Below are 15,637 nucleotides of genomic sequence, written 5' to 3'. Positions count from 1 at the left end.
CCTTCCTTTAGTTCTTTCTAAATGTCATTTTGAGAAATAACTATTTAATTGCTAAGTGAGGTCTGAAAAATCTGACTTTTATAAAAGCAACCATAATTATCCCCTACCCGACTCCTCCCCCAGCCCCAAGGATTCTGGAAGTCACATCTGGGCTCAACAGACCCTTCTAATCAAAAGGAAAACATATCAAACGTTAGTCAAGACCTGTGACCCAAAGGAATAATCAGATTGATCATTTTAAGTGGCATGGCATGCCATAGAGAATCAGTACGTAAGTGAGGACTAAAGGAAGATCTTAGAGTACGATTACCCGTTTTGTTAATCCCCATGTGGCATGATCTACCACTGAGTCTTGGGTCTTCTGGTGTAAATTATTTCAGTAAGTAAGTTATTTGGGGACTTGAGAGAAGTAATTGATTTTGAGTGTTACAAGGGAGTAGAATGTGAGTGAAGTTGAATTTATATTCAAAATTATTAAATCCCCAGAACACAGTATGACTTAGTCTACTATTATATCTGCTTACGAGTCTACTATTATATCTGCTTTCGGGTGAAAGGTTTGCCCATGGCATGTGGAGAGACCATTGAGAGCTTGTGATGCAGCACCCTTGAGGGCCTGGTATATCATGACATGACAGCGAGAGCCATCACTGGATCAAGGAGATGCTAGATTTTACCAGAAACTCCACAGGAGATTTTAAATTGAAGTACTGTATACTATTAGGCTTTTTCTTCCCAGTGCAATAGTATTCCTTTGGCTTGTTGACCAACCTACATTGCTCTTTACCAAGAAGCCATAGACGATTCCAAAAGAGAGACAGCAATTTTGTTTGTCCACTGGGGTAGTCCAGAGTCAGAAAGGAGAGCTGGTCCTTAGTGCTTTGTGTTCACCATCCTGAACTTGGTCAGGTCAGTGAGAATGGGGACCCAAGACCTGGGGGGTGGTCTCATCACTTCTGGGGGAGTGAGCATTGCAGGGGACCCCTATTTCTTTAGTTCTCATGACTGTTTTAAAAACCTTTGTCTTTCTACTTTATCCCACACAAGGGGTTTATTTCCCAGGTTCTGAATTCCCTTCATGTAAAAAACACTGCATGGTAGTCTGATTAGTGGTTGTGAGACGAAAGACAGAATTTCTCTAACTTTGCTATTTCATATGTCCTTTCTCATCCCAGTTTTCTTATAACTTCCCCAGTTCTGGTATTATTTAGTGTTTCCATAGCATGTTTTAGCTGAGTTCCTTGTGATCATTTTTAGTAGTTACACAACAAATCATGTGCAGAACATGAGCCAGTACTTAGCCAAAGAATGAAATGGAAAAACTCCACCAAACCCAGCTTCATAATCTTCCTTTAATAAAACTCTACTGTGTCATTTGGTTTGGTCTCTCTTTTATAACTTGAGGCTCCATCAACCTATTTTAGGATACTCCTATAAGGCCTACTGCATAAATGATTTGACTTACAGTTGAACCAAGGATATGGTGAACCCCCTCCTAGAGTTACAAAAAGAGAAAGAAGGGGAAAGGACTTCTTTGGCCAAAAGTGTTTCTCGAGCACAATTGTGGAGTTTAAAATTTTTTCTTATTTCCAAAAGGTCTATACCATTTGGAAATTTCTTTGTGTTTTCTAGGACAGGTCTCATAGTCTAGAAATTCCTACTTGCCTTGCTACCTAATCACAAATGCATTCCAGAATAATCCCTGGCACATAGTAGGCGCTCAGTAACTGCTTGTTGACATGTTAACTTTTTACATTGTTTTCTCGCACAAGTCCATCGTTTCCTGATAAGCATCATAATCAAAAAATGCCATACACTAACCTGGTTTTCACAGGCATTTTCATAACTCCTTACCTCTCCAAAATCCAGCCATTTTGGCAGTCTCACCAATGTGGAACCTAATTTAAGATAAAGCAGAAAACTACCGATGCTTAAGATTCGAGTTTCATATATTCAGTTTAAAGAGTCAGGGACACATGATATATGTGGGAAATCGTTTCAGTGTTTGCTAAGGTGCAGCGCTAGAATCATATGCAGTGAGGTTGTTGCCCACAGGTCGATTATTCTCTTTGGCTTTGGTTTTCTCATCTCTCACATATGAGAGCTGTACTCAGTGATCTCTAGGGCCCCTTCCAACTTCTATGATTGTCTGGCCACCTCCTCTCTCCAGGCCTGTTTGTTCCTCTGTCCAGTGAGGGGGTGGGAAAGTATCAAAGTCCTAACTCTCTGTGACGTTAAAGGCATGCTCTTGTAGCTGTCCAGGAAACTGAGCTATCCAGATTGGCTATTCCTCCAGGGTATTGGTTAGCCAAGATTTTACTGTACGTTAATGCGTAGTTAAAAGGACTAATTTACTGCCTAGGAAAACATTTGGCACTGGTTAAAACTGTGGAAAAGTCCTAATTGTTCGCAGGGAACCTTGACTTCGGTGTATACAACTACCATCCTGTTGGATGTTCCTCCCGCTTTTAGGCTAGAGTTCTGTTTGAGATAAGAGGGTGTGTGTGTGTACATCAGATAGGAGCCTAACAGTGTGAAGTTTGTCTCCTGATGTTGCTAATCCCCCATTCCTGTTCCTAAGGCTACTGTTGATAAGTGGTATCCAAAGTTACGCTCCAGAGCAGGTGAAGTACACTGCTGGACTGCCCTGCATCCCAGCATCTGTTCCCTGCGGTGGTATCTGCTTTCAGAAGTCTCTGTTTGCAGAGCTGGTTGGTACTGATAGAGAGGAATGCACTAATCCTCTGATATTGACTCCAAAAGGGGAGGGTGGGGCAGAGAGAATGAGAACACAGGAACTCTTGGGGAGCTGCCAGCTTGTGATCCTGGCCATGATCCTTTCTAAGCATTGATGGAAATGAGTGACAGGATGGGATCGGCTCTTCTATGCCCAAGACAATTGCACCCTATAGAAGTGCAATTGAAAGGTGAAACAATTGAAGAAAGATGAAACCAAGTCTCATTTCTCTACAGAGGACGCCTAGTCCAATCCGTCTTCGGTGCCGCCTTCATCCTTGCCTCTTCCCTTGTTCATGAACTTTCAGTAGCTCCCTGTGTCCTGCCATATGGTGTCTTGATTTCTGCCTGGTTTTCAATCCCCTTTACTGTCTGGCCACATACACAGCCCTTCCTATACTCAGCCAACCTTATTTCCCATAATTCCTCAACCCCGTTCTAAGATTCCACGGTCTGCTCAGTACCATGTATGCTTTTGTTCATTTCATTCTTCCTAACTGCGATGTTCTCCCTTCATTTGATCATTGAAATCCAACCCCTTCTGATTAGCAGATGTAAACTATTATATATAGGATGGATAAACAACAGAATCCTACTGTACAGCACAGGGAACTATATTCAAAAAGAATAGGAAAAAGAATATAAATATGAGTCACTTTGCTGTACAGCAGAAATTAAACACAACATTGTAAATCAGCTCTACTTCAATGAAAATTTTAAAAATAAATAAATCAATCCAACCCCTTCTTCAGAGTTTAGCTGAAGTCCCACCTCTTCATCAAGTGTTCCCTGAGCAGTCTATGCTGTACTGCTCCCAAGCCTTGGACGGCATTCACAGAACCCCAGGTTCAAATTTATTCACATTCTTTCCTGTAGGCTACATTAATTTTGTCTTCTGTGCAGCTATTGGCACAGAAGGGAGTACACACGAGGTACCCTTCTAAACTTTGACTGGGGGCTTACGTTTGAAAGGGCAGTCTTGTAGTCAATGTGTTTGAAGAGAAGATGTGCTTGAGTTCCAGTCTGGCAAGGCAAACACAGTGATGGGAGAGGCCACAGCTGGCCATGGATGGTGGGCAGGTAAAGACCACCTCTACTACTGCGTCTTACGGCGATCCTGGAAATTTATTTGTAAAAGGACTTTGAAATCATTGAGCCGTTTAAAATGAGTGTGAGTAGTTGAGTGTGTCTGTGATATGCAACTTTGTTGTTTAAGGTAATTCAGTGTTCACCCCTACCTCCGCCTTCTTCCCAGCATACCCCTTTTCTTTATCTAATTTTGCTCTTCAGGAAGCAAGCCAGGCCTGCTAAATGTGACCCATCACAACTCATTCTTAAGGGAAGTTCATGGCCAAGCCTTCAAAGTCAACTTGATAGACTTGCAATTGCTGTGTCTATCTTTGCCCCACCGTTGTCTTTTTCTTCTCCCAATTAGGTAAATCCCACAGCCCAGTGTACCCATGCCCTGTTGAAGATGATCTACTGCTCCCACTGCCAAGGTCTCGTGACTGTGAAACCCTGTTACAACTACTGCTCCAACATCATGAGAGGTTGTTTGGCCAACCAAGGGGATCTTGATTTCGAGTGGAACAATTTCATAGGTGAGCAGGCGATTAATGTATTTCTGTTGCTATTGATTGCTAAGCTTCTGGCCACAAGGAATGCTTTATTTATTTTTTAATTTTAATTTTTTTTTTTTTGGCCATGCCACGTGGCTTGCGGGATCTTAGTTCCCCGACCAGGGATTGAACCCAGGCCCTGGCGATGAAAGCATAGAGTCCTAACCACCGGACCGCCAGGGAATTCCCCAAGGAATGTTTTAATTGTCAGCGATGAAATTTCTGTTCGTTATGTAGTGTTTGCCAGAGTTCTAACTGTACTCAAAGTTCACACCACTCTACAGGTAAATGTTCCCTTGAGCTAATGGTGGCATTTCTGAAGACGTTAGACAGACATTAGACACAGCGAATACCAAGTTTTAATAACAAGAAAGTGATTTTTTGACATTTTCCCCCTACAGGTCAGTTTTAGTTCTGCATCATAGGCTGGTATCCATGTAAATGCTGGAGTACAGCCATCACTGAGCTGTGAAAGCGGCTTTTCAAGTGTTATATCTGTTACATTGCAACCAAATCTGCAAACGGCCAGATACCTGTTGGGTATTTGGATCAGGTGCAATCTGATTGTGGAAATTTAAGGGTTATGTTTCTGTAGAGATTTAACAATCACAGACTGCTCTGGTGAGAATGGAAGGACTTTTGTCCTGATAATTTTAGAGGTCAGTGTTCTCATCTACATCTAAATCTTAGAAAACCATTACTGGGAACCCAGACAGCAATGGAAGTAAAGTGGCCTGTTTCTAAGAACGTTAATTATGATTTGTGGGAAAGGACAAATTATGGATGATTGAGATATCCAGTCATTGACTCCCTCGATGCCTGCTTAATGCATATGGGAATCCCGGAATGTCAGTGGCGGTTGTTGAAGGTGCTAGTGGTGGGGGCTTCACCCACATACTATCAACACCCCAAAACAAACTCAGGTTTTTCTCCCATACCCAGTTACATTTACATAATTGTAGAATTTGAGTGTCTTTGTAAGCACCTATTTTCCACTTATTTGTCCGCATCATGGGAACACGTATGCGATTTGCTGAGGGTTTTTTGGGGGAGGGGAATGCGGGGATTGGAGCCGGGGAATGCTGTTTAGTCTGCATGAGAGCTGATTACCATATTAACTCTGAAAGTGCATCAATAAATTGGCTCCAACAGATTCTTGAGAACACTGACACAAGGGAAGAAAAAAAGATGTGAATATTAAACGCTTCAGCACAATTGTAGCCTAAATAGCTCAAAGCGAGAAGACCTGAAGAAATCTTCCACACACAGAAAAGCAGAATCCCATGAAAGGGAAGGCATAAGACCAGCCAACACACACACGCACAAATCAGAAAGAAGCCATGGGAGAAATTGTTGCTGGAAAACATTTCCCATGGAAATAAAAGCCCATGGCATTTCTAGATCTAAAGTTGAAAGTTTTTTCTTTCTCTCTTTTTTAATCCCACTCTCACCCCCACCCCAAATGTCAAGTTTGCAGCTCACTTTTGCTAAATTCATTTTTAAAAAACAAGATGGTTTGCCTTTCCGCTTTCCCCTGTAACATCTAATGCACTAGTTCTCTGGGCAGAGCTGTAGCATTTGCCATACAGTAGCAAAAATGTCTGGTGACAATGATCTAGTTTGGCTAACTTTTCTACAGGCACATCAGGAATGAAGTACACTATTCTGTTCTTCTAATGTGTCTGACAGAAACTGTAACTCAGAAACTCATCTTAAAATACAAATTCTTCTACATATTTTTTTCCAAGAGTCTGCAGGTCCATATCAAAACCATACTCTGGCTTGCTTAATTAACGTCTTCAACCAGGTACTCTAAATCAAGGAGGACTTCCCTTGCTGCCACTGTTCTCTCTGTGTGTTTTACAAATTACATTTGTTGTCTTTGATGAAACAAAAATTCAACCCAAGTGGAAATTGGTAGGATTTCAGAATCAATTTTCTTCAGTTATTTTAAATGATACTTTCTGGAGGGAGGAGGACTATAATTATATCTAAACTTCATTTTTAATGGGTGTTTTATTATTTATTTCTAATAAGCTGATATAAAAGGCCAGGAGTAATAGGCATTGTTAATCTCCAGTGCTTTTTCGTGGATTTTCACAAGGGTTTAATTAATTTGCTCTGTGGTTATAGAATTCAGTCCCAATTTACATACCTTGGCCATAAGTTCTTTTTTTTTTCTTTGCAAGGAATTTTTCCCCCCTTAAAATGACTGCAGTTAATGAATGGGCAAGGGCTTTTTTCCCCGCTTCTTTAAATCAGATGTTGGGGTTAAGTCGGGAAACTGCCTTTTGTTCATCCAGTCGGGTCGCGAGGCTGAAGATGTGGGTCTCTGATTATCGGCGGCACAGTGCAAGAGGAATCGCTTTCCCTCGTGAGAAGGGGCTGCTTTGTTGCCCGGGTGGCGGGGGGAGTGTCGTGAGCACTGAAATCCTGCAGTGGGACTAGACCCTTTGAAGAGACTGAGGATGAGTTTTCCAACTCTGCCTTCTCGCTGCCGAGCTCTTCTGTCCCTCTCTTGAACTGTACCTATTCAACTGCCGTCCACCTTTATCAAGGTGGATCCGAATAGTCAAAACACCTTGGACTTGGCTTCGTAAGAGGTTGGTTACAGGAAACCTTCTTTTTGAAATATACTCCCACCACCACCACCAACACGAAAGTCAGTTTCTGGGGAATCATAAATTACGGGTAGGTGCAACTTGCTCTCCGTCGCATCCTGCCGTCATGGTAACATTCATTTGACTCCTAGCCACCCTTATGAACGTCACATGTCTGCTGCCACTGGGAATTTAGTATGAGGGGGTCGGGATTGCTGGCTGGGACGTCAGCCAGTTCCTGGCAAGAAGCAGGAGCCGGTCAGATAGCCCACAAAGGGAGACCTGCAGCCTAGATCCATCAGAGGCAACAACACCGGACCGGCCATCGTGGGACTCCTCTTGGAGCTCCTCATCAGGGCCGGCCGCTTCTATGGAGGCGCCCAGTGGATAGCCAGGCTGGACTTGCCCTGGGGCTGAGGGGCGCCTTTGGCTCCCGGGCTGCAGGCTTCAGGCAGACCACAGCCTCACTCGCATTCTTCAGTCGCGGGACACGCAACGCCATGGCACCGGCGCGACAAGGGCCTGGCCCCTCTCCCTTCCCGGGCCCTTGTGCACGGCCGGCTGGCCTGGAGTTGACAAAGACACCAAACAGCCAGAAGAATTGGGGTTTATGTTCCCTTTCGCAAACACACGAACACGTTCACGATCTGGCCTTTCCTTGCCACTAGGGGAATAAGTAGTGACGAGGTGCGCTGTTTCCTTCCTGTTGAAACCTCTGTGTTTGAGATGTTTATGGTGTGTCCCTTCATGATCTTTTTCTCTGGAGCCAGCAACTCCTCCTCGGCCCCGAAGGCATGTGCTCTCCGGGCGTGGCAGCCCCGATGCTTTGACGATGATGAACACGTTTAGGTTGTGCTCCGCTTGTTTACAAAAGTCCCCTTTCGCTAGCACATCAAACGCATCTTTCCTCTCCTCGCGCACAATGGTAGATTCATGCTGGCAGCCTTTCCTTAGAGGTTGGAAGTGTCAGTTTATTGGCGCTTACCACAATGCAACCTGAAACTTCATTTGTTACGACTTTCAAAAAAAATTGCATTGCACGGACATCTCTTCGTGGTTTGTGACATCGGAACGGTAGTTGAAAGAAATGAGCCCATGCTTTAAAATGTTGGGTTGCATTTGTTCTCGGGGGAAGGTGAAAGGTTGCTGACCAGATCTGGGTTCACTGATCTGCTGATGCCAGAACTCCTTTCCGTCAGCGAGCTTAGGTAGAAGTTCAGCTGTGGCCTGCGCTTTGAGAGAGACACACCATCTTCTAGAAACTCGCCCTTCTTTCTGGCAGCTGTCCTTGGACTACCTGAAGGCTGTGGAGAATGTGAGCCTAACTCTCCTTTAAGGGGAAAGAACAAGTTTAAAAGTTCACTGCTTGTCATGAATGAGGCATCCTTTTTCTCATTTGGAGATTACCTTTCCAATTTCTTCTAATTTTACGCAATAAGTATCAGGGAAAAATACTAAATCTCGTAATCCCAAGAACCATGGATGACAAGAAAACCCATACAGCGCTTTTCATTTAAGAGATTCAGTGTGTCCTAAAAAATTCTAGACTCTTCCAAAATGCAAAAGTGATTTCCAGAGTAATTAGTGAAGACACACATTGTGAACACATGGATTTTGTGCCCTGTCTTGGGTTGTCTTTTCATTTGAATAAAAAGAGGTACATGTTTTTGCTTTAAAATAACTCAAGGCCCTTGTATTTGAAATGGGAAGTTTATCTTAATACAAAAATTGCATTTCTCAAAATGTCATTATTTGGAAGGTCATTAAAATTCCTAAGAGCACTTTCATTTGTATTTTCTAACTGCGCATTCAAGGATCTGAAAGGGTTTCATTTAAAAAATGAAAGAAAAGAATTGGTATGCCAGGATTCGAACTGATTTTTGTTTTTTTATTAAAACTTTATTTATTTATTTATTTATTTATTTATGGCTGTGTTGGGTCTTCGTTTCTGTGCAAGGGCTTTCTCCAGTTGCGGCAAGCGGGGGCCACTCTTCATCGCGGTGCGCGGGCCTCTCACTATCGCGGCCTCTCTCGTTGCGGAGCACAGGCTCCAGACGCGCAGGCTCAGTAATTGTGGCTCACGGGCCTAGTTGCTCCACGGCATGTGGGATCTTTCCAGACCAGGGCTCGAACCCGTGTCCCCTGCATTGGCAGGCAGATTCTCAACTACTGCGCCACCAGGGAAGCCCCCTGATTTATGTTTTTGACTCTTGTAAATGGAACATGAAATGAGAAGATCCGTGGAGGTCCCTGGGAGAACTGGCATGTTATTCTGCTTCCAGCCTTAGGTTTGTCAGCTGGGAGCTAGCTCAGAGCCGTACAACAACAGCCACTGACACATGGAGGGATGAATAATCAGTGTGTTAGAAGGTTCCCGATTGGGTTTCCTTGCTGTGGAATAAAGCCTTCATCTGGTCACTTCACACTCTAGAGAGCTAGTGGTACATACTGACTGAATGAAGTTCTGTGTCATAGAAATAGATCTAAAAGCATGAATTAATGATGATCATGCCTCTCCCTCGCCCCCCCAGCACCACCCCCCAAGGGAAACAAAGACAGTAAAATAATCAGACTGATCACCCAAGGCCAAGCTAATGATTTCCTTTGTATGCTGTATTGTTCTGCCCCAAACCTCATGTTAGATGCTATGCTGATGGTGGCTGAGAGGTTAGAGGGTCCTTTCAACATTGAATCGGTCATGGATCCCATCGATGTGAAGATTTCGGACGCTATTATGAACATGCAGGAGAACAGCGTGCAGGTGTCTCAGAAGGTAAGGAAGGCCGGGTCCTGGAAAGGAGAGGAAGGGGCCTGCTTCAGCCTGCGCTGTCACTTCCGTCACGTGACCACACTTATGCCAATGCAGGTTTTCCAGGGATGTGGACCCCCTAAGCCTCTCCCAGCTGGTCGGATTTCCCGTTCCATCTCTGAAAGTGCCTTCAGTGCCCGCTTCAGACCCTTTCACCCCGAGGAGCGCCCAACCACAGCAGCTGGCACTAGTTTGGACCGACTGGTGAGCACTTTGGCAGGAATGGCCGTGTTTAATGACAAAGAACTGAAAACATTTGCTCAAAATGCATCTTTATTTGGGACGCTTCCAACTGTTGGATCTTTTCAAGTGGAAGTTTTCCAGCAAATTGCACAGGGATGTCGGTGAATCTGCCTCTTTGATTCCCTAGCTCAGAAGTTTCATCCGTAGGCTAACAAGTGGGGTGCACTGAGGCATATCTGGACACCTGCCTTTTGTTTCACAGTGTGGGTAACACATAGGCTGGATCCTGAGTTATAAAAGCCCTGCCAGAAGAGACTGTGTCTTATCAGTGTATCTCCGGGGCGTGAGACCTGGTGGGCCTCAGAGGGCGGTTCTAATGAGGAGTGAGAACGGACGGTGGATCTAGGCACTAGGCAGCATTTTTTTCACAGAGCTTCTATTTCACCTGTTAATACTTCGGGTGATTTTATACGTTTTACATATCAGTGTGATCTGTATTTTTCTCCTCTGACTAGAGAGAGACTGTGGAGATACTTTACAGTGATGAAAAAGACACATGTGTAGGTAGTTTTAGGGTTTTACAGAGGTCTCTTTTTCTCTCTCTCTCTCAATGAGGTTACTGATGTCAAGGAGAAACTGAAACAGGCCAAGAAGTTCTGGTCCTCTCTTCCTAGTAACGTCTGCAACGATGAGAGGATGGCTGCAGGAAACGGCAATGAGGATGACTGCTGGAATGGAAAAGGCAAAAGCAGGTTAGCCTCCGTCGAACAGGTGTGCAATCTCTCCCTTCCTGGATGCCCGGAGACCTTTCAGAGAAGGTTTGCTCAGTTGTTTAGTCGAGGCAGCATGAAGCATTTCACAAGTAGGTGGCAACAACATGGAAGGCTTCTAGACATTCTTAGGAATTGGCTCTGCTGTAGAAGTGTTGGGAAGGCCCCCAGCTACTTGCAAAGAGTTCTGGGGCAAAGGTTTGTGACAGTGGTTATAAGCTGGTGTTACAGCTGCAATGAGGGATTGAGCTGTTTTAATAGTGTCATTATTTTTAATGTTTTATACCTGTGGTCCTGTGCTCGATGGCCTGGCCTCATAAAGTACCAGTTCTCCAAAGGTCTCATTCTCTTACTTGATGATGCTCTGTGTCCCTCCCCTACATACTCAGTAAGTTAGACGAGTACCCACTTCACTCTGACCCACCAACCTCCGCAAAATAGGTAGTTTTCAAAAAGGTCACAGTCAGATTGGAGAAACGTAATGTATACCCAGGAAAAGGAGAGCTTTGAGTTATTCGAAAGGCAAGCACTTGCAGTTCATTGCACTCAGTGGAAAATACTAGAACCTAGGCAGGAATCTTTGACGATCTTCTGTAACTTTTTGTTTTACTGATCATGTGAATGGGGTCATTCCTCATTGCAGGTACCTGTTTGCAGTGACAGGAAACGGATTAGCCAACCAGGGCAATAATCCGGAAGTCCAGGTTGACACCAGCAAACCTGACATACTGATCCTTCGTCAAATCATGGCTCTTCGAGTTATGACCAGTAAAATGAAGAATGCTTATAATGGGAACGATGTGGACTTCTTTGATATCAGTAAGCATTTGTGCTTCTAAAGGACAAATTGTTGTATACCTTGTGATGAGAACCAGCAGAATGAAATCTCTATTCCAATTTTTTTTTTTCAAAAATAGGTGATGAGAGCAGTGGAGAAGGAAGTGGAAGTGGATGTGAGTATCAGCAGTGCCCTTCGGAGTTTGAGTATAACGCAACTGACCACTCTGGGAAGAGTGCCAACGATAAAGCCAGCAGCGCTGGGGTCCCCGCTGGGGCCCGGCCCTACCTCCTCACTGTCTTCTGCATCTTGGCCCTGGTTATGCAGAGAGAATGGAGATAATTCTCAACCGTAGAGAAAAAGTGTTCATCATCAAAAAGTTAAAAAGGCACCGGTTATCACTTTTATACCATCCTAGTGACTTTGCTTTTTAAATGAATGGACAACAATGTACAGTTTTTACTATGCGGCCACTGGTTTAAAAGATGCTGACTTTGTCTTTTCATTCAGTTTTGCGGGAAAAGGGGACTTGTACGTAAGGTCAGTCCTGCTCCCTCAGAATCATGTTAAATGTGGCTAACAGTGTAGGTACAGAACTGTAGTTAGTTGTGCATTTGTGATTTTTATCACTCTGTTTGTTTGTTTTTTTTGTTTTGTTTTGTTTGTTTGTGGGTTTTTTTTTTTTTCTTCAATACGGTCTCACCTTGTTTCTTACAAGAAAACCAGGGTCCTTTCTTGGCATGTAACATGTACGTATTTCTGAAATATTAAATAGCTGTACAGAAGCAGGTTTTATTTATCATGTTATCTTATTAAAAGAAAAAGCCCAACAAGCAGTAAAATTGCCAGTTATCCCTGTTGTTTTTAGTTGCCTTATCTGGAGAGAAGAGGAGGTCATTTTTTAAATTTTTTATTAAGTTAGGACAGAATGTGAAGGCGCAAGGGGGCTTCTGAGTCACTTGTCAGGTTGTATTCAAACATCAATACAAGAAGAAGGTTATACTTCATTTATAGCTGGTGACTGGAAGAGACTGCAGAGTACCCATTTTGGTTGAGTTGGATTGTATAAACTAAGATCACAGGTCCATTTCTTGAAGCCACTTATCCTTACAGTGTAGTCCATCTAGAAGATTCCTGATGCGTTCTCCCTCGAAAGATATAAGGCATGCAGGATATCCTAGTTATCACCTGTTCACACTTAGTTTGGGGGTGGGTTTGGTTTGGTTTGGTTTGGTTTTTTTATCCAGGCAAGTTAGCACGCCCACTGTGTGCTGGTCTTCGTGTCCACACTTGACCCTCCTTGAATTGATATCCCAACAATCTCATTTGGTCCTTCTTGTTCCAGATTTCAACCCCGGTCATATAGAGGGAGCTGTCTGGGGGCTGGCCAGAACTGGGGTACAGCCTGGGCTCAGGGAGTAACTATCAACACTCAAGCAAAGTTTTCGTCCGAGCAGGTGTATTTGCGTTTGTTTTTGGATCCCAGGTTTTTTTTAAAAAAAGATTTAAGGTGTCTTATTTGAGTCTTTTTCTCTCCCAGCCCCATCTGATCGGAAGGGCAAGGGTCTTGCCATGCATGGTTCACAGCTGTGTGCTACCCTATCAGCCAAGTAGCCCACTTGGGGAGATCTGAGTGTCCAGATTGTTTTTCATGTGTTGTCCGGGATTTGGCGGGGGGCGGGGAAGGAGTGGGAGTAGGTAGAGCTGAGAAGACCACATCTTAGTGGTGACCTTTAGCCACACGTCCCAGGCCAAAGAGTAAGTAAGCACTGCCTTGGCCCCTTTGGAGCCCTTTCTTTCCTTGAGTCCTTACCAAATGACAGCCCATAAAACTATGAGAATGTAACAAAATCACGTTAAAAAGAGTTCCCAGAAGTCTTCAGAAAGAATCACGCTCTGCAAGTCTCTTTCCTGCTTTGACAGCCATTAAGATCCCAACCAATTCCACGGAAGCTGAAACCCACAGAGAGGTTGTTTGTGTTATTGTTTAATCTTCAGTTGTAAGAGTAATTCTCTATTTTTATATTGAAACATAATTACTTGATAGCTCAGGGTCTACATTTCCTTCAACTTTTTACACCAAATTCTGTAGAATGGACAAAATGGAATATTGGGGGCTGTTGTCAACAGAGGCTTAATTTTATTAGAAGTAGCCAGTTATTTATTAAAGCATGATGTTAATAAAATAGGCATATTCTGGCTGGTGTGTATAAGTGTTTTGTTCTTTTATTTTTTAAACAAATCACAGAAGACATAAAATTGAAAAGGCGCTCCATTTATGTATGAGGAAAAATTGATTGTAAATAGCTAAGCTGCCTTGTGAGAACTTGGAAAATGTGCTGATACTTAGTAACTACCTCAGTTGTGAGGAATTTCCTTTTTAGCTTAGACTGCTATTATTTTTACTTGGTAGAAATGAATCTGGTCTCCAAAATGTGGCTCAAAGAGTTATCCCCATAGACCTTGTTAGATTGTTTTTTAATTTAAAACCTTGAACTCTGCCCAGCTGTTTTCTTTCAGTCAAGTTCTCGAAACCAATAACATTTTCCGAATTAAATATTCTTGAAGGTTCTTCTGGAGTCTAACTGATTTGTTTTCTTTCTTTGCATTTTTTTTCCTGTTACTCTTTTATTATTTAAATTGTCTCTTGCTTTTGAACTCGAATATGAAATAAACAAATCCTAGACTTTTCCATTCAGGTCTGACTGGATAACTCTTGGCTTCTAACCAGCTGGCAGGCTCACACCCCCACACCCTCCCCAAAACAGGAATAAAGGCAAGTTGAATATTTTAAAACCTAAGAGTTCAGCATATGAGGTAGAAGAAAAGCTTTGTGAGGAGAACTTACTTTTCCAAAGCCTCAGTTAATAGCACGTGAAGGGTTCGTGCTTTACAAAGTCGTTTCTCATCTGTACCTTAAGAAACAACATTTTACGACACTTAGATTTGTACTTTCTTTCAAAAAGTCAGTAATTAGCACCTATGATTTTGATAAAACCATACAAACAATCGACTTAAATTTTTGAACTTTAGTTCCTGAGTGTTAGAAACCTAACAGTGTGCAGGTAATTTTTTACGAAAATTAACAGTTAATTTTTTGAAGTAAAATTTATCATATGTGATGACAGAACCACAACAAAAATACATATAGATGGTGCTACACAAAATTCTACTTGCCCTTTTGTGTTGGCAGACTATGTCCATTTGCATAGCTAAAAGGTAGTCAGTATGTTAATAACTGTATCTACTACAGGAAGCCTGTGTGTGTGTGTGTGTGTGTGTGTGCGCACGCGCACACGCGCATATGTATGTGTGTGTGTGTGTATATGTGCGCACGCGCATACGTATGTGTGTGTGTGTGTGTGCGCGCGCGCACTCACTCTCAAGCAAATACCAGACTACCAAATACAACTTTCTTTTTTGAAATAAAAATGCACTGAGAAGTTTCTTCCAACTTAAAGCTTAGTGGGAAAAATATAATTCGGCATTCCGTGATACATTATACTTTAAAAATTCAGTTTCCACTTTTAAACTCCTAATTATTTTCTTCTAAAAATCCTTTTTATATATGTGAAAAATACCTGAAAGATAACCTGGTAATATCGGAGTTTCGAGTCCATCAGTAAGGCAAATGCCATATAATATTTGCTTGTCTAATTTAGTTTTTATGTAGGTAATATATAGACAGGGTTTAAAAACCAAAACATGTACTATAAAGGTGCAAAGCACACGTTTCTGTCATGTTCCTGCATCCATCTGCCCAGTTACCCCCCCACACGTTAGATAAACTTATTAGTTTTTTAATATGTCTTCTCTCAAATTTGGTTCCTTTATACAAATAGAAGCAAATATGAATAGATTTTTCTTTTTTGCCTTTTTACATGAAAGGTAGCATATTATACCCAATCATCATATTTTTTTAGGTTAACTTTAAAAAGTATTGAGAGGAGGAGGAGGAGTCCCTAAAGATAATGGATTCCTGTTCTAAAGGCATGGCTTCTCCGTGCTACCACAATTTGGATTTTTACTGCATTTTGGCCCAGATTAATCTAGGTAATTTTTCAAGAAACAAACATGGAATTGACGAGAAGCAGTTTGGCGTTGTAGTGCTGTCATCCTGGAGTGCACAATTAGGATGCTCT

At 42.6% G+C, this 15,637-nt stretch overlaps 1 protein-coding gene and 1 long non-coding RNA gene across 2 annotated transcripts in view; one reads left to right on the top strand and one right to left on the bottom strand.

Annotated features, from left to right (window-relative positions):
• Positions 1 to 14,066, top strand: part of GPC4 (glypican 4) — a 108,237-nt gene extending 94,171 nt beyond the window's left edge. The window contains exons 4-9 of the mRNA XM_082445346.1: positions 4,172 to 4,337; positions 9,598 to 9,728; positions 9,822 to 9,968; positions 10,563 to 10,699; positions 11,361 to 11,536; positions 11,635 to 14,066. Coding sequence (XP_082301472.1) covers positions 4,172 to 4,337; positions 9,598 to 9,728; positions 9,822 to 9,968; positions 10,563 to 10,699; positions 11,361 to 11,536; positions 11,635 to 11,837 — 960 coding nt within the window. The 3' untranslated portion in view covers positions 11,838 to 14,066. The remainder of the gene's footprint in view (positions 1 to 4,171; positions 4,338 to 9,597; positions 9,729 to 9,821; positions 9,969 to 10,562; positions 10,700 to 11,360; positions 11,537 to 11,634) is intronic.
• The window catches only part of LOC309652042, a 496,156-nt gene that overhangs the window by 31,064 nt on the left and 449,455 nt on the right, over positions 1 to 15,637 (bottom strand). The window lies entirely within an intron of this gene.

Source organism: Balaenoptera physalus (genome assembly GCF_965194825.1).
Source record: "Balaenoptera physalus genome assembly, chromosome: X".
Taxonomy (NCBI): Eukaryota; Metazoa; Chordata; class Mammalia; order Artiodactyla; family Balaenopteridae; genus Balaenoptera; species Balaenoptera physalus.
This window is presented reverse-complemented; position numbering and strand designations above follow the sequence as displayed.